A 24,158-nucleotide genomic window follows, 5' to 3' on the forward strand; every position below is an offset into this window, starting at 1 on the left:
TAACTTATGTGCTGTTTTTTTCTGGTACTTACTGAGTCTGATATGGAGCAACTGTAACAAAACAATTTCCTTCGGGATAATAAAAGTATTCTGAAGTACAACAAATGTACTTCATACTTTAACCCTTTTAATTTAGTAATATTATAAAAAAAAAGTGACTTCAACTTCTCCCAAAGTCATTTTCTGGTAAGGTACTTTTACTCAAGGATCCCTTTTAGGTCCTTTATACAAGACTGCCAGATACTAGTTTGGGACGCCTGCTCTACACTCACTGTATTCACGATACAACAGCGCCGTCTATCGGTCTTACGCGGCAACAGAACACAGAAAAAGTGGAAGAGTGTGTCAGCTCCGAGGCGTTAGAGGTCGCACTTGCAGACGGAGAATCAAAAGAACCACGCAGCGTCTCTTTGCTCGGATAATCCCCGCGTTGTGTCCCTTCTCCGCGGTAAACCGGAGGTCCATTACAACAAGTCACTACTTTGTTCGAGCGTGGGACACAGGAAAAAGCAAAAAAAACCCACAAAAAAACATGCAAACGACACGTTTTCAGGAAACTGTGATATCGTTGTTGCTCATAAATGCAGGGCAATATGTCAATAATCACTGGGTCGCGGTATTTTTGAAGCATTAATGGCGATAGAAATCGAACCGAGCGCCTTCTCACTGTTTTTTTTTAAATTGTGTCCCTGGTGAACTTGATGTGAACGTTGACGTCGCTAAGTTTCTGGACCCAGACTCTGGAAAATGAAGCCAGACTAAAAGGTGCTGCGCAATCCTTGTCAGTCCAGACAGGATTGATGTAATTGTCAGTTAGTAAGGCCCTGTCAGGTTACTCATTAAGGTTACACTGTGCTCCTCCGTCTACTACCGTCATTACCAAAGACTCGCTGAATATTTTCAAATTATCACTTAAAGACCAGTTTCCACATGTTCAAGTGGTCAAACATGGTAAAGAGCAGTGTAGGGCTTTTATTTTCTTTGAAGAAATTGACTTTGACTTCAACTTTGTTGTCAATTTTATTTTATTTTTGAATCCCAGCTTCCTCTGTTTTGGGAATGAGACGTGTAGAATAACGCCTTTATCTCTGGAAACTAGGGATGGGACAATACCACTTTTTGTGACACCACAAACTACTGATATCGATATTAGTCGGATACAGTCCTTTTCAGACCATTTATGAACTATGAATATGTTGAAAATGACTATGAGTCATTTCAAAGATCTAATTCAACTGTGTCACAAATAATATCTCTCTTTCAAAAGAAATGAACAGCTCACACATGACTCAGCTAAAATGCTATTGCTGATTTAACCTTTGTAACTGGTTTTCTCTGCACAGAATGCATTATAACAACAGAGAAATAAAGCAATTAACGCCATATCATGTTTCAAACTCTTTAGCTTTACAAGGTTATAAAAGCAACTTATCTCTGTGGTCAACAAACCACATACATGAAGCCTTTGTGGTGACCTTCAACATGTATTTTGCACACAAGATAAAAAGAATTCTCAGAATTGTACACACCTTTTTAAGTGGGTATTTAAAAAGAAAAAAAAATCCAGCTTGTTAATTAAATGTAATTATGTTTTACTGTCCATGACAGTAAACTGAATATTATTAACCAGGGCTGATCGATTACTAAATCTAAACTATTTTGATAATCAATTAATCGAGTTTTCTGATTTTTCTGCTTTTTAAATGTGAATATTTTCTGGTTGAAATCATTAAAACTGAATCCTTTTGGTTTGGGGACAAAACAAGACATTTCATCATTTCCTTTTTCCAACCTTTTCTGACAGTGTATGGACCAAACGATTACTCGATTTAACCGAGAGAATAATCGACAGGTTAATTGAGGTTAGTTTCTGCCCTTTTTCCTAAAATCCCAAGTCTCCACCTCACCTGCCTCATCACTGCCACACCTACCTGGACCACACCCCTAATCCTATATAACCCGCCCCTTCCGCCCTTTGACCCCCCTATTTTCCCTCCAAACAATCCACAAGAACAAAGGGACACTGGCTGTGAGTTTTATGGACGTTCACTCATTTAATGATTAATTTGGTTGATACTACATATTGTTTGAAGATTTACTTATTGTTTGTGTTTCATTATACTAGATTACTGAGTTTAATCCCTTTGCTTAAGAGAGGAAAGTAAGAGTGGATGCATTATTGATGTAAGTCTAAGACAACCTAATTTCTTATTGTATATTTGATACTTGCTAGATTGTAATATTTCCTTTATCATTTTCATATAGACAAATTCATCTACCATTGCCCCTCATCACCAACTACCGTTTACTTAGAAATAAAATATTGGAACTTGGAATGCTGCCTGGATCCTGTGTTTAAATGTGCACCCAACATATGATGTGTGGCTGTGTGCTGTGCTATCTGCGCAGTGCAATGTATTGTTTTGGAGTTGGTGCAGGCCATTGGGTGCAATGAATTGTATTGGGTGCTCGCCACAGAAAATGGATCCGTCGCAATGCAACGCGGAACACGGAATCTTGTGATCCACAGGCCCCTCCCCCTACCGGTCTGCGCCACCTGAATGAAAAAGGGTGGCAAATCTCCCCAAACCCACCTGTGGCTAAAGTGACTGCTGTTTGTTGCTGCTTTGTGACCGATACAATGGAACTGGATTGGACTATACTTAGCGTAGCATATCTCTTTTCTAAAAAAGATCTGTTGTACATGTAGTTCGTTGTCTCTGTCCTCCCATTGTTTGACGAGTCAGCTGTGACTTAAGTGACTGGGATGTTTGCTGCTGCTTTTCTTTTTTCTAATCTATTCCAGAAGAGATACCTACTTCTGGAACAGCCCTCCCTAGTCAGTGAAATCCAGTCCCATATTTTTTAAGGTTTAAGAAATAGTGAATTTCTTTTGAGTTAGACAAAAACTTGTCTCTGCAATTTCAACAGCTGCTCCAATTTTTGTTGTTGGTCAATTAATAATGCATTTTCTCACTTGTTAGAATTCACCATTTGTTTCATCGCTTATATTCACATTACATATCTATTTATTTTCAGATTGTACATTATTTATTGAATATTTTTTGTTATTTTACTTTTGCTTAAGTAAGTTTTTTATTACTGTACTTCGCTACATTTTAAATCACTGACTGCTAAACTCCAAATAACACCCCCCCAACACTATCTGTGCAATATTTAACTGCTTTTAACTGTCTTTTTTTCTTTTCATATTGCTGCTACAGTTTTTCATTCCTGTTTTTCTTTTTGCACTACTTTTATATATATTTATCTACATAAACACGCTGTGTTTTCTGTGCAATGACAAATAAAAGGAAGTCTAAGTCTAAGTCTAAACATACGTTACTGAGTAAAAGAAAACGTTGGCATGTAATAAGAATAAAAAAATTATATATATATTTCCCAAAAAGTTTGTTTTTTTCCCACTTGACCTGCCCCCTACTGGCCAGACTAGATACTCATTTTGACAGTTTTGATGGGGTGTCATATGTTAACATTTTTTTTACAACATACTGTACTAGAGCATTTTTGACAGTTTATATTTGGACATTTTTTGATGACATACCATACTGCAACATTTTTAAGTGATTTTGGACGACATGCTATATTCTCTTGATCAATTTACAGAAACTGTGTGAAGCAAAACACTTATTTTTGAAGCGTTCCTCCTGATGTTCAAATCACAGTCACCGGAGAATTGTCCACAAGGATGAAAGCTGTCTCTGCTGTTCTCATCCTCCAGTATCTCTTTCCGCTCAGCATGTATAGGACCTTTTCCAGGTTCTACATTGCTGGATCCAGTCTCCTGTGGTCTTGGCCTCATAAGTGAGGCTCTCCTTCTGTGAGGAGGGGCCAGGCTACTGGTCCTGTCCTCTGCCCAGCCTGACCAGAATCTTCTCCTTGTGCATCCCCCCAGCTCACCTGAATCCTCTCCTCACCTTTTAGGAAATCAGCCACCACTCTGAATAACTCCAGAACAGCAGTGTGACTCCAGAAACCTCCACCCTCCTCCGTTGTCCGTCAACGCATGAAAGAAGTAAGGGTTGCTCTGGAAAAGAGGGATGGGTAAAGTGTTGACATGCGGGAGGAGAGGGCTGTCACTGCTGCAGATACAGAGCACCGGCACGGCCACCTCATTTGCATCCCTTAGTGGTGCATTCCTCTCCCAGTAGCTGTCCCAGTCCTTAGCCGGGAAAGCCCTTTTGCCCAGCATCCACGCCGCCGAGGGTGGCACAACCCAAGTGTCAGTCTCGAGTTTAAATTATTTGTTAAAGATTTAGGAGTTTGCTGCTGATCCTGGGCTGAAGAGCAGAACAGAGTTTCTTCAAAGTCTCTGAGGGAGGAAGAGCTGAGGGCCTGATCCACATCCTCAACTGTTCTGAAGGTACTTTTATGATTACCTTCCTATTACTCTTTCTGTTTTTTCCCCCACTCTTGTTCATCTCACCTACTGAGCCGCAATAGCCGGAGAAACAGCATTTAAAGGAAATGTCTAAAATCTTAATATTTAACAGAGGAATCTGGTATATTTAGCAACAGCACGACTGATCGTGTATTTCAGTTCAGTGACTGTGTCATACGGAGGTGCAGGAAGTACTGAACAAATGTTTTTAATGAACTGATTCTCATGATTCAGTTACACCCAAAACGACTGCTTTGCTCGTCACTAATTTGTGTTTGTGTTGCGTATAAAACGGCATCACGGCACGGTTCACAACCAATCACATCTATTTTATATCTAAAAAATAGATGTCTAATCTATCATCTAATTATAGAATTAAAAACATTAGTAGAATGACTCGGGCACATTAAATGAATTTGACATTTAATTTAAGTTTGAAGAAATTCTCATTCACTCTGATTCTATGTGAAACAATCCAGAAAAACAAGAATCACAGAGATTCAGGTGAACTTACATTTTTTTTAATTATAGTAAATAGATAGTAAATTGTCATGTCAGTTAAATAACAACAGGTACAAGTGATTCAACATCAAAATAAACAATACAGTATACATTTAACGATGTCACGTGTGACAAACTGCCCTGTGATATTTCTTTTTTTTTACTGATTTTACTGACCATTATCCAGCTTTTAATGTAGCGTGAAGATGAGCCCTTAAAGTCCAGGAGTCCTGCATATTTTTAAATACACAAGATATATATTTTGCAGTAATATGTTGAACTCGTCTCATTCCTGTTTCATAAAATGTCTGTCTGACACGGAAGCAAACAGGACTGAGAGAATTCTACTGCTTGGAAAAGGATAAGCAGTTTCATGGGAAGAAAGTTTCTTATCAGATGAAGCCTGCAGCAAACAAATCATGACACTTGTTCACCTGACACCATCAACAGCAACACAAAACCCCAGAGGTCATGCACTGGAGCTTGAATCTTGTGCCTAGACAAACAAGGAAATGGTTTAATTTGCTGAGAAATGAATTCTACAATCACTCATGTCAATCACACTCCTGTCACATTCAAGCCAAGGTCTCACTCAATAAAACAAACCTCTCCCTTTCCCGTTACTGAAGGGTGGAAAAATCCTAGTTGATACTGATAGTCACAGTAATAAAATAAGTAATAAGGAAGAGAAATACTCATTTGAACACACACGTTTTTTTTTTTAAAGCCATAAAGAAAGTTGTACAAAGAAGCTCAGTGTTAAATGACAGACATCAGGGAATATGATTTTTGCAATTGCCCTGCTGTTTTGTTACAAAGGCTCCGTTATTCACTGCTTTGTCGTATTTATTGAAGGAAAAACTACACATTGATATCAAGATTGCCTGCCTGGGTGTGTGAGTGCTGAGGAAATGTAATAAATAATAAAACCAATTGTTTATGCTTAGCCGTCTGCTGTCAGAGTCAGGTCAAGTAATCAGAACAGGCAATCTCGCATGGAGATGATTCCAAATGTGCAGAACAGATACCAGTATCGCAGCTATGGCACAGTGACGAGGACCTGAAATAAACGAGGGATCCAAAGTGCTTGAGACTAAATCTCTGGGTCAAAATGTCAGAAAAACACACTAAGAAAAAGAAAGATGACTTGGCATAGAACATGGACAAAAGGGTGAGTGTATGGACACACTAGGGAGGGACAACTAGACCCAGGTGAAGGGAAATTCATTTTAAAATTTAAAATAGGTAGGTAGAGGTATAGGTAGAGTTGCATTAAAGTAAAATATCTTTTATAATGCTGCCTTTTGATAGGACTCTGCGTCATTTCTGCTCAAGCACCATCACGTTGACTTACTGTAAACTATAAAATGTTGCTCATTTGCTGATAAATGATGTCAAACCAGCCAGCAGAGAAATGGCTCCTCCCTGGAAACGGGCCATTAAAAGTGAAGCGCTCCCACTGTCTTGAATTTCTACAACCGCAGCTGAAGTGCAGATATCACACCTGACTGGTAACGTAAAGACATACTAATCTGAGATCATCTTCTTATTGTATTTTATATCATGTCTTATGTAAATCAGCACCTGGCATTAATTTATGAATTAATTTAAGATTTGTAAATGTACTAACAGATTTGTGATTCAGTACATTTGATTCATTTCATTTTCTTTTTTTTCTTATATATATATATATATATATATAGTGGCATTATTATTTTTTATATATATGACAAATCTGGTGAAGGGTAAGGGAAGGTCACGCTGATCCCTCCATGCTTTAGACCTGTAGAACATGTAGAACCTGTTTTTTTGTTTTTTGTTATTTTAAAACTGCATACCTTTCCCGTATTTTCTGGATGTGTTCCAATAAAGTGATGGTAAAACAACAAATCTAATCTACACTAAATCTTGGATTTGAATTAGATGCACAAATAGGTGACCAGAGATACAATTATGTACCAGTACAACTTTTTGAATTGAATTAGTTTCACCCTTTTAAATAAGCTACTTGTTGAAATTGGATTAAAGAAATGATGAGTGCTATTAGATCACAGAAGGTGCTAATCCAACAATGCCACCACTACAATGTCATATAACCTTCCGTTTTTCTGGTTGACAGGAATGCTTTAACAAAACAAACCAGTGCTCTCAATAATAATTATAATTAGCTACCAGTCCCTTTCCAAGTAGCTTGCCAAAGGTTTCAATAAACAAACCTAAACCTGCTTACATTTTTATCCAATCCCCCCTTCAGGCTCATTCAGTTTGTTTGGGTTGATGAGAATATGAGAATAATGTTAAAAAACACGAGTAGCTCTCGGCCATTTTCATTTTGTCAAAGTAGCTCTCAGAAGAAAAAAGGTTGGAGACTCCTGCTCTACACACTCATAGTCTCATAGACTCAACAGTATAATGTTGCTGCACGTGTAACCAACTGTGTTTGCCTAATTTAAAGCCACCTTATAAGAATTATAAGTCCTTTTCTTTTCTTTTGTAATCTTTCCTTCATCTCTTTCAGGTCGTTGTGCAGAAATGAGGTGGTTTGCTGCGCTGTGTCTCCTGCTCCTGCAGACTGGAGCTCATGGATTTGACATAGATGAAGAAGACGCCTCTCTGAGTCATCAGGAGATCACTGAAGCTGCACTCTTAAAGGTCACATTGGAGGTTTGCCGTGCCGTGGCCAAGGCTGCAGGCAAAGACATCAAAGAGCCTGTAAGAATTGCACCAAGCTACATTCAATCTACTCCTTATTTTACAACTTAGAACACAGAGCTTTTCGGCTGCTTTTTACCATTACTTTGATAAAATGTACAGTATAAACAGAGGCTATAAGAAATATGAGCAATATAGAGTGTCTTATATCCTTTTTTTCAGCACGACGAGGCCTGCAACCTGCGGCTCTAGAGCCTCATGAGATAAAAGCGTAAAGAAAAGTGTTTCGATATTTTGTGCATCACATCCAATGTCTACGTCAAATGCTATAATGAAAAACCTCCCCCGAAAGCCATTAAATGAATGGGTAGATTAAGAAGTACACCTTTGGAGTCCTGTCCATCTTTAGATCCATGCACTTATGCCAGGCAGGTTTTCTCAGGTATAAACTACATAAAATTATTTTTAAAAAAAGATCTTAATATTTTACAGTGTAATAAATCTCTCTCTCTATCTGTTTGTGTGTGTGTGTGTGTAGTCAGGGTCTCTGACCGCTACATCTGTTGCTGTCGCATGTGAAGCAGAAAAATCTTCCAAATCCTTCAGCAGTGTTATCGAAGTGATCCAAGACGAGAACGTGGGAGTCGACCACTTTTTTTTCTGGAGCCCCCGTCACCACTTTGACGCTGAACAATTTAAAAAGGGAAAGAAACTGGTCACGGATGGCATCGCCGCTGTGAAGGCCAACAACAAACGCCAAAAATATGAAGCGGCAGGAGAGAGACTGGGACAGTTATTCCACACTTTACAGGTACTTTTTATGAATAGCTTTTGTCTCAATCACCACTGATTACAGCTATGTAGAAACTGGTAAGTTTGTTTAGGTCTCAGCTTTATAATGAATGTTTTATGTACATTTGATGTCAGAAGTTATCGTGCTTTATTTTCTTGTCTTTTTTAATCTGAAGGATTTCTACAGTCACAGTAACTGGGTGGAAATGGGAAACAAGAATCCAAATACCAATCTGATCAAAGTTAACGCGGACATTGGAAAAACAGCAGGTGGGCTATGAAGCCAATGCTTCTTTAGCTGTTTTAACACAAGACACATTCATATTATGTAATACATATGTATATAATGTATAGGTGTCACATGGACCTTGACTTGTCTTTGCATGCTGCTGTGCCAACAGTAGTTTGTAACACAGCAGTTAAGTCGAATTGGATCTAATTCACAGATAAAGACAGAGCGACTTGTCGGAGCTGTGTTGGAGACGACTGCAAGAACAACATTTTGGAGGATATCTTAAAGGAAAAAATTCTGACCACAGGATATTTTGATGCTGTTCCTCCATCCAGCAAACCTGCAGGTAAATGTCTTCATATCAATTTGTCACGGTCATCTTTGTACTCGTAGGCTGGTCCTTTTATTATGATTAGAATCTTATGCTGGAATGATTACAAGAAGTCCAACTAATGATTATTTCATCATTGATTAGTGTGTTTATTTTCTCCATTACATCATGTTTTTGTAAAATGTTGATGGACGTGACTGTTCTCTTCTGCAAAGGTACTGTGAATCAGTTCATCACCACTTGCCTATGGCTTTGTGGGAAGTTTCTCCTACATTTAATGTCTGAGCCCCAGGGCCGAGAGACCCGCATGTCACAGAGCAGACACTCCACTGTTGGAATGTAATCTTAGAAACAGATTTTAACTTGTGGGAGCACTTTGTTCTTACTCTGGCTGTTTCTACACAGGTAAATGCAGCCATGGAGGTAAATTTGATAGAACAAGAAAAATGGACCCTAAAGGTGGGATCAACAAAGACACGCTTGATTCTGAACATGGACATCTTCACAATCAAGCAGCAAATGTGGCCATAGCTGCAACCAGTGAAGTACTGCAGGACGTTCGAGCAGCTGCTGGTGACAAAGAATTCTTACAGTACGAAACCCTCTCTGCATGTTTGAGTCACTGTTACTGTAGATGCAATGAGGATCTGAATTACAACATTTAAATATGTTTCCCCTCTACCTTTTTTTTATCTCATTGCTCAGGATGATGGGAATCAAAAAAGGAAAACCTCTTTGCTTTGTGATTGACACCACAGGAAGCATGGGCGATGACATTTCCACAGTGAGAACTATCACCGCTGATATAATTGACAGTAAAGCGGGAACAGATGACGAGCCTTCAGATTACGTTCTTGTACCATTCAATGATCCAGGTAAGTTGTGAATGCCACAGACAAAACTATTTTCGTCTCGTCACAATGGAAGTTGACCACAACTGAGCTTGTCAAGCAATAAACTGGTGTTTGATTCTCAGACTTTGGTCCACTGACAAGGACCACAAATGCAGATGACTTTAAGCGTGCTATCAATTCATTGACTGCAAGAGGTGGAGGAGATTTCGCAGAGATGTGTCTTTCAGGACTTCGGGTACGATTGATATCTTATGGCGCTTTTCTACTACATGGTCCCAGCTCGACTCGCCTCGCCACAGCACGGTTATTTTGCTTTTGCATTAGCGATAGTACCTGGTACTTTTTTAGTACCTGCTCTGGCAAGCTGAGCCGATACTGAGCATGAAGTTGTCAGACTGCCGGCCACTGATTGGTCAGAGTGCCGTCACAAGAAGAGGCACAAGAATCAAAGCGAACAATGTCGAACTGTAGTAGTTAAAATGACTTAACAATCCTGAAAATGCGAGTGGCGAGCCATATCACAGCCCCTGCCGCTATATTTCAGTTCAGTGACTGTGTCAGATGGAGTCTGTGCTCCTGTCATGCAGGAAGTACTGAACTAAACTGATTCTAATGAGTATCAGTACATCAGTAGAATGAGTACATCGAAAACAACTGCTTTACAAGTCACTAGTCACTAGTTTGTGTGTGTGTGGCAAAGTCACTGCAGTTTCATGCAGCCATGCTGGGATGACTCCGCCCACGTTGAGGAGGTACCATATTGTAATGAAAAACCAACCAAACTGTAGATTTGAACCGTGCCAAGGTGGTACTACGTAGTGGAAAAGCGCCATTAGAGACTAGCACAAATTATGCCTCCTGCAAAACTTGATTTTAAATATGCTTTCTGTCTTTCTCCTTCATGCAGTTGGCTTTAACTGGTTCTCCTCCAGGTTCTGAGATTTACGTCTTCACAGATGCATCTGCTAAAGATGGGTACCTGTTAAGCGCAGTGCTCGCACTCATAGAGCGAACCAAATCAGTGGTGAGTAGTCCTGTGTCCATGGTATTTTTTTATTTTTTTATATTTTAGATATTTTCATCACTTCAACAAAATACAAAATAATATTTTGTAATTGAAATACACCTATAATATGTGATGTATGTGACATTTTCAATGCCTTGGAATAATAAAGGTATAGTATGACGTCAAAATATCAGTCATCTTTTTATGTTTGTCATCACAGTGTTTTGAATTAAAATAAAAACTGTTAAAAACTGTTAAAATTAATTATTATTATAACAGATGTGTGTGGACAAATTCCTCTGTATTTTATACACTGCGCTGTGGATCTTAAAATGTAGGTGTAATGAAGTAAAAAATTCAGTGCAAACAATCTAAAGCCACATGAAACACTGCAAACATGTCTGCATGGATAGGAGATTGGTTAAAGTGATTCTAGAAAGTCCTGTGATAGTGATTTCAGTTCTTAGATGAGAAACTTAACTTAAACTTTGTTCACAACCAAAAGGTTGTTCTACCCACAAGGTGGCAGATTAGGTTTCATAAGGTCAGGGTTATCCATAACCCTGGGGTTGTCCCAGTCTACATGGTGGTACTTTTGGTTTGATAAAAACACCTAATAAATACACTGTTACATGTTGAGTTGTTGATCTTAAAATATAGGTGTAATGAAGAGAGAATTTTCAAAATGCTGACCAGGATGAGAAAGTTAAGGACGACAAGAAATGCAGCATGAGCACATCAGGACAAATAGCTCAGTCTGTCAGAAGACGACTTGTATCTCTGAGATTATGGGTTCGAATCTCACAATGAATTTAATTTATTACAACTTTAAAACTTCACACCAAAAACAGAAGTTAAAAACACCAAGAAAGTGTTATTGAGTACTGTAGTATGAATAGCTCATGCTGGAAAAAATAAGACATGTGTTGTTCAGGTTGTGAGTTCAAATCTCGTCATGATGGCTTTCTTTAGTTCCAGATTCAATGTAAACAGTTAAAAGCTCAAAGAAAACCTAAGGGACTGTAAAGAGTCAGTAGCTTTGTTGGTAAGAACGCTGCTGTCTAGTTCATATGTCACAGGGTAAATTCTGATAAAGAACAACACATTTTAAAGTTCAACATCGAAATTGAAGATTCAAAGGAAACCAAAAGTCCCTCATGGCTCCAGAATATGTGGCGTGATACCTTCGTTCACAAGCATAAGGCATAAGGTTGTTCAGTCCACAGGGTTGCAGGTTCAGTTCCACATGAATGCACAAGAGGACTGAAGTCTTTCCATTTTAAATGTAGGACATGGTTGTGAAGCTCAACCTGGCGGACCAGAACAACCTCGCTGTGGTGAAGCATGTCAGTAATAAGGTTGAGAGCAATGGCACGGTCGTGGAACAGAACCTGCCAACTGCCCCATAGGGGACAAGCTCTTGGTTGTTAAAGTCCGCCAAGTGTGGGGTTGTCCTCTATGGGGTAGTTGGCAGGTTCTGTTCCACGACCATGCCATTGCTGTCAACCTTATTACTCACATGCTTCTTCAAAGAGGTTTGGACTGTTTGTGTTGAAAATAGGATTCTAAACTTTATCACACAACAGTTGAACCCACATGTTCTATTACACATGACAATATATAAAAGAAAACTCAAAAAATCTTTAGAGTTGTTTAGCTCAGTGTGTTTGCCGTTGACTCATAGATCGGGAGACTGGGGTTCGATTCCTGGAAAGACCACTTGAGTATTTTTTTAAACTTCACAAGTCCAATATTCTATGAAGTCCACAGATCGTGGGGAGATTTTTGAAAAAAGTTCAGAATCCTAAAAAATCTGACCTAGATGAAAAAGTTAAAATTACCAAGAAATATAGAGAGATCATCTCAGGACAAATAGCTCATGCTGTTGGCATTGGGCTTGAAAGTCTGAGGTTGTTAGTTCAAATCTCACAGGAGTCTTCTTTTTTTAGGTCAAGATTCAATGTAAACAGTCAAAGCTCGCCGAAAACCTGAACAACTGTAAGACCCAGTAGCTCACTTGGTAAGAATGCTGTTGTCAAATTCTGACGACGTGGGTTCAAATCTTATAAAGAACAACACATTTTAAAGTTCAACATGCACAGTTAACATTGAAAGGAGACCAAAACACCCACCTCTCTAACAAACTTGTGGCGCAGTGGCTTTGCTCTCAACCAAGATTGCGGTTGTTGTTCGGTTCATGGGGTTGTAGGTTCAGTACTGGCTTGGGTTACACAACGGCTGGGTTGTGTGAAAGGTTGATTGGTTACACAATGGCTGGGTTGTGCGTTTGATTGGTTACACAACGGCTGGGTTGTGCGAGTGGGCGGGGATGTTGGGACTTGGCAATGTGGCAATGGCTGGCTTGTGTATGCTGTGGTGGGGGTTAGATTCAAATGGAGAACTTGGGATATGAAAAGTTGAATTTGCGGTGTTTTTTTTTTTGCCGAGCTGTGCAAGGGTTGCCAGGTTGGGTCCCACAGCTACTGCTGGGTTGCGCGTAGTGCGAGGGTTGCCAGGTTGGGTCCCACAGCGGCTGCTGGGTTGCGCGTAGTGCGAGGGTTGCCAGGTTGGGTCCAACAGTGGCTGCTGGGTTGCGCACAGTGCGAGGGTTGCCAGGTTGGGTTCCACAATGGCTGCTGGGTTGCGCACAGTGCGAGGGTTGCCAGGTTGGGTCCCACAGCGGCTGCTGGGTTGCGCGTAGTGCGAGGGTTGCCAGGTTGGGTCCAACAGTGGCTGCTGGGTTGCGCACAGTGCGAGGGTTGCCAGGTTGGGTTCCACAATGGCTGCTGGGTTGCGCACAGTGCGAGGGTTGCCAGGTTGGGTTCCACAATGACATGGTTGGGGTTTATTTTCGCAAAGGTTGTAGAACATGCTGGACCAGAACAACCCAGCGGTTGTAGAAACGAACTTGCCTGACTGGCACAAACCTGCACCACAAATCAGGTGGGTTTGGTTCTACACCACAGGGTCGTTCTGGTCCAGCATGTTTGGTTCCACAACCACGGCATTGTTTCAGTCCACAGCGTGGCAGTCCCTGGCTCCCTAGAAGTGGCTGAAATTTTGGCCACACACTGAAAAAATTCCTTTTCACTAAAATGAGGTTTTGGGTCCAGGTTCTGAGTAACTACTGCTTAAACAGGATCAGCACATGAATGTGTGAGCGTCACTTTTACATTGTTAACACATGAAAACCAGTTCTCATGCTTCGACGCGTCTCAGTTAAAGGTATAATTCAAAGTAACACTGTTTCGGCAATAAAAAAATGTTTTAGCTCCTCCTCCTCCTCCATGAAGTGCACAGGTTGTAAGACCTCCAACTCCCATTTCAGTTGCAGATAGTTTGCTGTCCAATGTTAACTCTTCACAGTAAGTCGTCGCTTGGTTTTTCCTTTCTTATTCACTTGATCCTGATTTGAAACATTACATTTATTATGTAACCTAGCTAAATACTGAATTTTGTTTAAAAAAATCTTATTTCCACAACAGTGTCAATACCTCATTCAATCATGCTTCTAAAACACCTGGTCTGTCCCTTTAACTGCAGCCATTTGTAGGTCATGGCACATGATGAGACAAAGTAGTAGCCAGTTTAAAATGTGGTCATTGCAGTAAATGAGTGAAGAAACGTGAGAAAAATATGTAAAAACCTTTTTATTTTTATTAGTCCATATCAACAGAGACACTTTTATATCGTACCTGAAGTCAGACAAATCTTGACTTTTACAGTGATTTTGGATAACATACTATATAGTATAACTTTTCTTTGGTGATTTTGGACGACATACCATAGAGCATGACTTTGTTGGGTGATTTTGGACCAAATACTATACTATGACTTTTTGAAGTGATTTTGGATAACATACTATATAGTATAACTTTTTTGGGGGGATTTTGGGTAACATACTACATAACATGACCTTTTTTTTACATACATGACTTTATACCCCACCTGCTTCCTCCATATACCACAGCCAGGGGGAACAGTGTCATTCTGAACTGAATGGGTCAAACTGACCCACACAAGGCAGCAGGAGAGTTTTAAAGTGATTTTGAAAGACATACTATATAGTATGACTTTTTAAAGTGATTTTGGATAACATACTATATCGTATGACCTTTTTTGGGTGATTTTGGACGACATACGATACCATGACTTTTTAAAGTGATTTTGGATAACATACTATATAGTATGACTTTTTTTGGCTGATTTTGGATAACATACCATACCATGACTTTTTAAAGGGATTTTGGATAACATACTACATAGCATGACTTTTTTGGGGTGATTTTGGACGACATACTATACACGACTTTATACCCCACCTGCTTCCTCCATATACCACAGCCAGGAGGAACAGTGTCATTCTGAACCGAACATGTTAAAGTGACCCACACAAGGCAGCAGGAGAGTTTTAAAATGATTTTGGAAGACATACTTCATAGTATGACTTTTTAAAGTGATTTTGGATAACATACTATATAGTATGACTTTTTCAAGTGATTTTGGATAACATACTATATAGTATGACTTTTTTTGGGTGATTTTGGACGACATACGATACCATGACTTTTTAAAGTGATTTTGGATAACATACTATATAGTATCACTTTTTTTGGGAGATTTTGCATAACATACCATACCATGACTTTTTAAAGTGATTTTGGATAACATACTACATAGTATGACTTTCTTGGGGTGATTTTGGACTACATAATATACTATGACTTTTTTAAGTGATTTTGGATAGAGCATGACTTTCTAAAGTGATTTTGGACAACATACTATATGGTATGACTCTTTTAAGCGATTTCGGATGACTTTTTTTAAGTGATTTTGGATAACATACTATACCAAGACATTTTCGACATAGACATTAGACATTATTCTGATATTTTTGGATGACATACAAAAGTAAGAAAAAGTTTGACAGTTTATGTTTTGACATACTATACTAAGACATTTTTGACAGTTGTTGACATAATATACTAGGACATTTTTGACAGTATGAAGACATTTTTGACAAATACTAAATTTGTTTTTGAAATATATGTAAAAACTATTTTATTTTTATTAGTCCATATCAACACAGACACTTTTATATTGTACCTGAAGTCCGACATACTATGACGTGATTTTGGATAACATACTATACCATGACTTTTTTGGGTGATTTTGGACCAAATACTATACTATGACTTTTTAAAGTGATTTTGGATAACATACTATACTATGACTTTTTAAAGTGATTTTGGATAACATACTATACCATGACTTTTCAAAGTGATTTTGAATAACATACTATATAGTATAACTTTTTTTGGGTGATTTTGGATAACATACTATACTATGACTTTTTAAAGTGAGTTTGGATAACATACTATACCATGACTTTTTTAAATGATTTTGGATAACATACTATACCATGACTTTTTAAAGTGATCTTGGATAACATACTATACTATGACTTTTTAAAGTGATTTTGGATAACATACTATATAGTATAACTTTTTTTGGGTGATTTTGGATAACATACTATACTATGACTTTTTAAAGTGATTTTGGATAACATACTATACCATGACTTTTCAAAGTGATTTTGAATAACATACTATATAGTATAACTTTTTTTGGGTGATTTTGGATAACATACTATACTATGACTTTTTAAAGTGAGTTTGGATAACATCCTATACCATGACTTTTTTAAATGATTTTGGATAACATACTATACCATGACTTTTTAAAGTGAATTTGGATAACATACTATATAGTATAACTTTTTTTGCGTGATTTTTGGTGACATACTATACATGACTTTTTAAAGTGATTTTGGATAACATACTACATAGCATGACTTTTTTTTGGGTGATTTTGGACGACATACTATACATGACTTTATACCCCACCTGCTTCCTCCATATACCACAGCCAGGGGGAACAGTGTCATTCTGAACTGAACGGGTCAAACTGACCCACACAAGGCAGCAGGAGAGTTTTAAAGTGATTTTGAAAGACATACTATATAGTATGACTTTTTTTAGGTGATTTTGGATAACATAATATAATCTGACTTTTTTTCAGTGATTTTGGACCACATACTATATACTAAGACATTTTTGTACAGTTTGTATTCAGACATTTTTGGATGACATACAAAACTAATACAAATTTTGACAGTTTATATTTTGATACGTTTGTTGACATACCACACTAAGACATTTTTGACAGTTGTTGACATAATTTACTAGGACATTTATGACAGTATGAAGACATTTTTGACAAATACTGAATACGTTTTTGAAAACTGAGTTGTGATAGTTTCAGTGACAACACACACATGCATGTTTAGACGATGATCGTTACATGCGGACTCGTGTCGTCACATTAGCAGCAGCAGTAGATGTAATCTGAGCACCTGTGATCGGATTACTCGGGTCGGATGTTAACAGCAGGTGTGAACAGAGTTTCAACAGCAAATCTAAGAAATGTGTGGATCATTAAGGCAGTAGTTACCATATGTTTGTCCCCTCTGTTCCTCGTCCTCTTCCTGCCTCTGACTCCGAAGGCTCCGACTGGTAAACACAAAGTGGAACCTTACAAATAGGTCGACATAAGAGGGGGAGGAGCGGAATGTACCAAGTCGCTTTGTGCACCTGTAATTAATCCATGTTCATGTCCAAATTGAACAAATAAAAAAATGGCAGCTGAATTTGTAGTCAGTTAAAAAACAGAGGAAAACCCACCACCGTAGGAAATGCTGCCACCTGCTGGATGGGAAAAAACGTTCCCTCTTTCTTTACTTTCTTGATTAACTTGTTTTAAGTCACTCACAGTGTAGCACAGTATATTTTTTAATAACAATATTAATAAAACTGCAAGCCGCCTTGTTTCGAGGTCGAATAGTGGTACTTTTACTTGGGTAGAATATTTCCCAAATGTTTAAATGCACTTATTGTAAGTCGCTTTGGATAAAAGCGTCTGCCAAATGACATGTAATGTAATGTAATTTCAGTACTCTTTCAAACTCTGTAAATGAATATGTGTACTGATGGCCACTCGTTTTAAATTCTTCCTCATCAGGTGAGTTTCCTGATTACTGGCTCCCTGGGGTTACGTCGTCGAAGAGAGACTGATGACGACAATCAACAACAGCAAGAGCAGTTTCAACGGATTCTTCCAAAATCAGCCTTCGTGTACACACAGCTGGCAGAGGCTTCAGGAGGTCAGGCTATTCAGGTCACCAAAAGTGAGCTGGCTGAGGTCACCAGCATTATAACAGATACCTCCAGTTCCTCTGTGGTATGAATAAAATCCTCATATTGGCATTAACAGTAACATTGATGAGTTCACAAAGATTCAGTTACGTCACCAGTTTCATTTAATACCCAGGTCAAGCTTCTTCAAGCTTCCCGGAATGCTGGAAACCCCGATAATTTCACATTTTCCGTGGACGATTCAGTGAAGAACCTGACGATGTACATCACAGGGCGCTCTCTCTCCTTTACTATCACCAGTCCTTCAGGTGCTGTTCCACTGTTTATGGTAAAAAAAAAAAATCAATCACTGTAAGTTTGCCCCCGACTTGTACCATAACACGTGTGCTTCGTTTCATGCTTGTTTTCAGGTGTAACTCAGAGCAGCACTGACACGACCGGACCACTGGTCGTTTCCTCCAGCACAGTCGGAAACTTCCAGACTGTGAAGCTAAACACACAAGTGGGTGTGTGGAAAGTTGAAATGGTGTCAACAAGTGCCTACAATCTGAAGGTCGTGGGTGAGTCCCCGGTGAATCACACTATGCATTCCTCACATTAATCTTATTCCTGACGACTTTACACAAACACCTTGAGAGTGAGATGGAAAGTGGAATGCAGCCTTTGTCTGTGTTGTTTCCAGAGACATTCAGTGCTGTTTAAATGCACTTATAATACTTTTAAAGAGCAGCTTAGTACTGTTATTGTTTCTGTAAAACTAACTTCCACGCAGGTTTTACTTGAGTTGACTGTCAACTAGGTTTTGACAGTCCAATCAAGATTGGAGACGTGCACTAACTATTGTGTGTCCACCTGCTTAGTCCAGGCTTCATCTACTGGATTGCAATGACATTCATGCAGAGGTGGAAAGAGTACTGAAATATTCTATTCTTTAATAAAAGTACAAGTAAGGATGTAACGGTATGAGAATTCCATTATTAAAATATGTTTGTAAAACACTGATCGCTAATAAATTCAAATACTTTCACCAAAATTCACATTTAAATAGATTTATTATATATTAAAATTAATATGTGCAAACACTGGGCAAAATACACATTAAATACAGGTTAAAATAAACAAATGTTTGAATAAAAACAAGAGAAAGTTGACGACAGTAAGCTGGACAGAGAAAACTTGACGTACGTTATGCGTGCAATCTTAAGGTTAATTTAGCTCGTGTTACTTATGTGACACCAGTAACCGTTATACCACTAAGTAGAAGTAAAAGTCTAAGTAGAAAACGTAGCTTGTTGATCAGGGTTCTTTCTTGTGTATAGTGCAAAAAAAGGACAATTAATTGATTGTAATTAATTGTTTTTAATGAAAGGCAAACCTTTACGAATGAAATTGGTGACAAAACAAAATAATAAAACCTCATAATAATGCATAATAATGAAAACACATAATGTATCTGTCAAACTGGGCCAAAGGTCACAAACGCTTTAACTTTCTCGAATTTGCGCTAATTGGTCTGTCCTCGTCATTCAAGTGTCCAGTGTGTGAATCTTTTTTATTATTTATTTAAATTCAGGCCGTAGTAACGTAGTGAAGTACTGTTCCTCCAAAAAAACAACATACTGAGGTAAAAGTAAAATTACAAATTCAATTACATTATTTTAAGTACACAAAAAACCCCACTCAATTACAGTAATTTGAGTAAATGTAATTAATTACTCTCCACCCTGTGCATTCATGTATCTTAGACTATAAAAGTGCAAATGAATTAGTGGGAAATGAATGTTTACATGTTGTCTCTTGTGCCTTCTTTTTACAGGTGAAAGTTCCCTTGACTTCCTGTTTACCTTTATGAAGGATTCAGAGAGCCCATATGGAGGTTTACAGGTCTTATCCAATCGCCCCAGATCTGGTAAAGTACTTCTTTTTTTTTTGATATTCCAAAAATAAACCAATCAAACTCATACCTGATACTTGAATTTTTCTTTTTTTTTTTCTTAAGGTGAAAATACTACCTTGAGGGTGACAGTAACCGGGAGTGACTCCGCCACAGTGACAGAAGTAACTCTGGTTGAATTATTCACATCAGTGATGGTTAACGGCAGCGTGGAGGATCGAGGTAAAGGGGTCTTCTACGTTCTGTTTGACTCGATACCATCGGGGGAGTTTGTGGTGTTGGTGAAGGGACAGACCAGCTCCACCAGAAGTGCTGCCAAATCCTTCCAAAGGCAGTCATCCTCCACTATCAAGGCTTCTGCTGTGTCGGTTAGCGCTGTAAGTAAAATCGATCTAAAAGCATACACTATATGCATTTGCAGTGGGAATAATACACAGCTCCTCAAAATTATGATTCATTTTATATCACTTTTTTTTCAAGTCACAAAATAGACAATTTTTCTTCTATTTTTGTTCATAAACACAAACTTTGAATTCAAAATGGGAGTTTTGCACAGGTGTATTTAAGGTACTTGTTGGTGAAAAAGGAAACAAAAATCAAACTCAGATTGCAAAAAAAACACACCTTCTTATTGCCTCTGTATATACGTTTTAACATAACATGGGGGAAAAACAGCCTTAATGCTCTGTGTTCTAAGGGTTAACAATGTTATATTATAAAAATGACAAAATGCAAAAAAGGTTCTACCTTTAATTACCATAGAGGGTGTAACATGTTTATTTTTTGATACTGATCACAACCCTTGAGGATAATTGGTAGTTGTTTTATTTATGTTGGCTAGAGTCTGATGGAGCAACAGCTTCAGGTACAGTAGTAACTGGTCTGTGGGATCATCTATAATCAGCCCGTACAGTGATTTCAAAGCATGAGTCAAAACACGCAGGCTGGACTCTCATAGTTTAACTCTCAAAATCTGTGAAAATCCCCACAACAGGCATGAGTAAACTATCGTAATCACCAAAATCAAAGCCTGTTTGAATCATAGCATGTTTAATTGATAATATAACATTGAATAATATCAAAATAAAACAAACGACACGTGCAACAAATGTCATAAAGTGGTGTGTAGTGATGTTGCATAATTGTGGAAGGTGGAAGTTACATGTGTTGTGACCCTTCTGGTACAGATAACCTTCATAATTGTTTATAAAAGGCTTTGATATACATATTTGACTTAATTAATGAACTCATATGTTTTAAGGTTTAAGAAACAGTAAATTTCTTTTGAGTTAGAAATGACAAAAAGTTGTCTCTGCAATTTCAACAGCTGCTCCAATTTTTATTGTTGGTCAATTAATAATGCATTTTCTGTTAGAATTCACCATTTGTTTCATCGCTTATATTCACATTACATATCTATTTATTTTCAGATTGTACATTATTTATTGAAATTATATGCCCTGATGATTTTCTCTTTCCCTTTTTTAGACTCTTACAACCAGGGTTGCAGAACCAGGAGTATCATTTTCCGTTCCTTTCTCTGTGTCGACCAGTGGGACGGGAGGAACCTTCACCATCACAGATACTAATGACCAAGGTTATAGCTCATCTTTCCCGCCCAGTTTATCCCTGCCGACTGGAGGCAGTGCTAACAGCACGGGAACAATCACAGCACCGTCTGGCACTCCGTCTGGTACTGACGTCACCCTGACCATTGAGGCGACTTCTCCAGGCGGGGACACCAACTATGTCGTGCTGCGTTTAACCGTCCTTGTCCCGGTAACTGTTTAATCATTCTAGTTTATTAAATCCCCTTCATGGTTGTGTGTTACTGGTCGACCTCTTTTGTCTCTATTAAAGGCAGAATTCTGAGAAAAAAGTCAGAATTCTGAGATTAAAGAAAAATTAAGAATTCTGAGATTAAAGTCAAAATTCCGAGATTAAAGAAAAAGTCACAATTCTAAGATTAAAGAAAAAGTCACAATTCTGAGATTAAACCTGACTGACGTTATCTTCTTCTCTCTCTAAGGTGACTGATGTCACTGCGCCAGTGTGTCAGATGTCCAACGTGACGGACGACTGCTCAGACAACTGCACTGAATCTACGTGGGGGGTCTCTCTGCAGGTGCTCGATGAGGTCAACGGGACAGGCATTGATAGAATCACCTTCACACAAGGTGACGGGAACTTGAACACCACCCTGCTCCCGGGCAACATAACACTGCTGACCTACAATGCGTCCTGTTGCTCACCTGATGTGGAAATAATAGCTGTGGATAATGTGGGTAATGTAAAGTCTTGTTTCTTCTCTGTCCGGAGAGCGACCACCGCGATGAGCACCACCACAGCCGCTAACAACACCACCACCAACTCTAACAGCACTACCACCATTGTTACCACTCCGTCCAAGACAACATCAGCTGCTGTGCCATTGTCTACCGGTGCAGCTCAGCTCTTTGTACTTTTCCTAAGTGTCACAATTCTAAGCCTCTGTTAACTCAGTCAGTCTAAACATGTTACTGTGGATAAAGAATTGCATTTTTGAAAATCAACGTCATTGCAGTTGCCTATTTATAACCTGTGCACAGAGGTGGAAAATAATGAATTACATTTACTTGCGTTACTGTAATTGAATAGGTTTTTTGTGTACTTTAAACTCATTTGACTTTTACTTAAGTATGTTTTTTTTGGAAGTACTGTACTTCACTCAATTTTAAATCACATCTGTTACTGAGTAAAAAAAAATGTTGGCTTGAATTTAAAAAATAAAAAATAAATTCACGCGCCAAAAACAGGAGGACATGTGAATGAAGGATAAGGACAGGTGAATCAATGAATGATGACGACAGGTGAATGAATGATGACGACAGGTGAATGATGATTGTTAGCTTAAACCTAACAAATATGTTTTTCTCTGAGAATGTTAGAAATATTTGTGAACATAGTTGTGGACATAAGCTTTTCTACCTGTATTCAAACTATATTTAAAATAAGAAAAGCAAATTATAATTTAACAGCGTTGTTTATATTTGAAAATTGTAAAGTAAGAACAAATGCCAGATATCGATGTGTTTCTGTGTTGAGAGTCAAACTATGGCATGAGCTCAGAGAATAGTTCAAATGATGTAGCTCTCTATTATGTCTCTATTATAGCCTTTATGCTAAATATTTTTTGTATGTATGTAAATTAAGAGAATGTGATTTAAGTGTAATTGTTTTTGTTTTGTTTGTTGCTTTTAACATTTTAAGTTTGCTTGTATTCTGGGTTATTCAATTCATTGTGCAGGTTAGGAAAAAATAATGTCTTGTTGGTAAACATCATAAAAAGATGACGACATTGGTGGATTCCATTTTTATATTACTTCTTCATTTATCTGAAATATAAAATGTATGATGATCATTGTGTTTTATTGTACATCACCCACCACTGTGTGCAACATCTGACAGACAGGGAAGTTTGCTATAGGTTTTTTTTTTTCTTCCTCATATGACATCGAGGTTTGACCATTAGACACCAGAATAGTCAGCGCAGGTGTCTTTTTCACCCTCCTCCTGCATTTTGAGGAAGGTGTTTGGCTCCTGTGTCATGTGATTTGTGACCTCTGCTGTGAGCTCTTGTGATGCTCTGGTGTCATAGGTGTTCTTCATTCAGAAACTGTGTCTAAAATATGCCCTTGTTGGCCTGGAAGGCGGATTTCACGAGTCATATGGTAGAGAAGAGATGGCTAAAAAGGGGTGATGTTATGATTTCTGATGTCTGTTCGTTATCGTCTCAGTTCTCCTCAGATCTGAGCTTCTTCCAATAAAGCTTTTCAACTCAACTCATCTCTGACTCCAGAAATTCCATCCTTGGTCGGCTCACCTGATAATCAAATCTCTGCAACAATACTATACTATGACTTTTTTGAGTGATTTTGGACGACATACTATACTTTGACTTTTTTGAGTGATTTTGGACGACATACTATACTATGACTTTTTTGAGTGATTTTGGACGACATACTATACGATGACATTTTTGAGTGATTTTGGAAGACATACTATACTATGACTTTTTTGGGTGATTTTGGACCACATACTATACTTTGACTTTTTTGGGTGATTTTGGACGACATACTATACTATGACTTTTTTGGGTGATTTTGGACGACATACTATACTGTGACTTTTTTGAGTGATTTTGGAAGACATACTTTACTATGACTTTTTTGAGTGATTTTGGACGACATACTATACTATAACTTTTTTGGGTGATTTTGGACCACATACTATACTTTGAC

At 38.2% G+C, this 24,158-nt stretch overlaps 1 protein-coding gene across 1 annotated transcript; it reads left to right on the forward strand.

Moving 5' to 3' along the window:
• Window positions 1-6,326: 6,326 nt before the first annotated feature.
• On the forward strand, window positions 6,327-23,703 carry LOC131458767 (von Willebrand factor A domain-containing protein 7-like). The gene is made up of 16 exons (XM_058628012.1): window positions 6,327-6,414; window positions 7,422-7,615; window positions 8,094-8,366; window positions 8,524-8,617; window positions 8,794-8,925; window positions 9,316-9,502; window positions 9,616-9,785; window positions 9,887-9,999; window positions 10,672-10,788; window positions 17,851-18,069; window positions 18,160-18,292; window positions 18,395-18,544; window positions 19,801-19,893; window positions 19,984-20,255; window positions 21,367-21,657; window positions 21,908-23,703. Exons 2-16 carry the CDS (start codon window positions 7,436-7,438, stop codon window positions 22,373-22,375), a joined length of 2,892 nt encoding a protein of 963 aa, XP_058483995.1. The 5' UTR covers window positions 6,327-6,414; window positions 7,422-7,435; the 3' UTR covers window positions 22,376-23,703.
• Window positions 23,704-24,158: the final 455 nt, after the last annotated feature.

The sequence above is a fragment of the Solea solea genome, chromosome 4 (genome assembly GCF_958295425.1).
Source record: "Solea solea chromosome 4, fSolSol10.1, whole genome shotgun sequence".
Classification (NCBI taxonomy): domain Eukaryota; kingdom Metazoa; phylum Chordata; class Actinopteri; order Pleuronectiformes; family Soleidae; genus Solea; species Solea solea.

Bases quoted from the DNA above. Each gene is read 5' to 3' on its own strand.
- LOC131458767 (XM_058628012.1), top strand. From the start codon at position 7,436: ATGAGGTGGTTTGCTGCGCTGTGTCTCCTGCTCCTGCAGACTGGAGCT. The intron at 8,618-8,793 runs GTGGGCTATGAA...TCTAATTCACAG, and splicing joins GGACATTGGAAAAACAGCAG to ATAAAGACAGAGCGACTTGT. The intron at 18,545-19,800 runs GTGAGTCCCCGG...TTCTTTTTACAG, and splicing joins CTACAATCTGAAGGTCGTGG to GTGAAAGTTCCCTTGACTTC.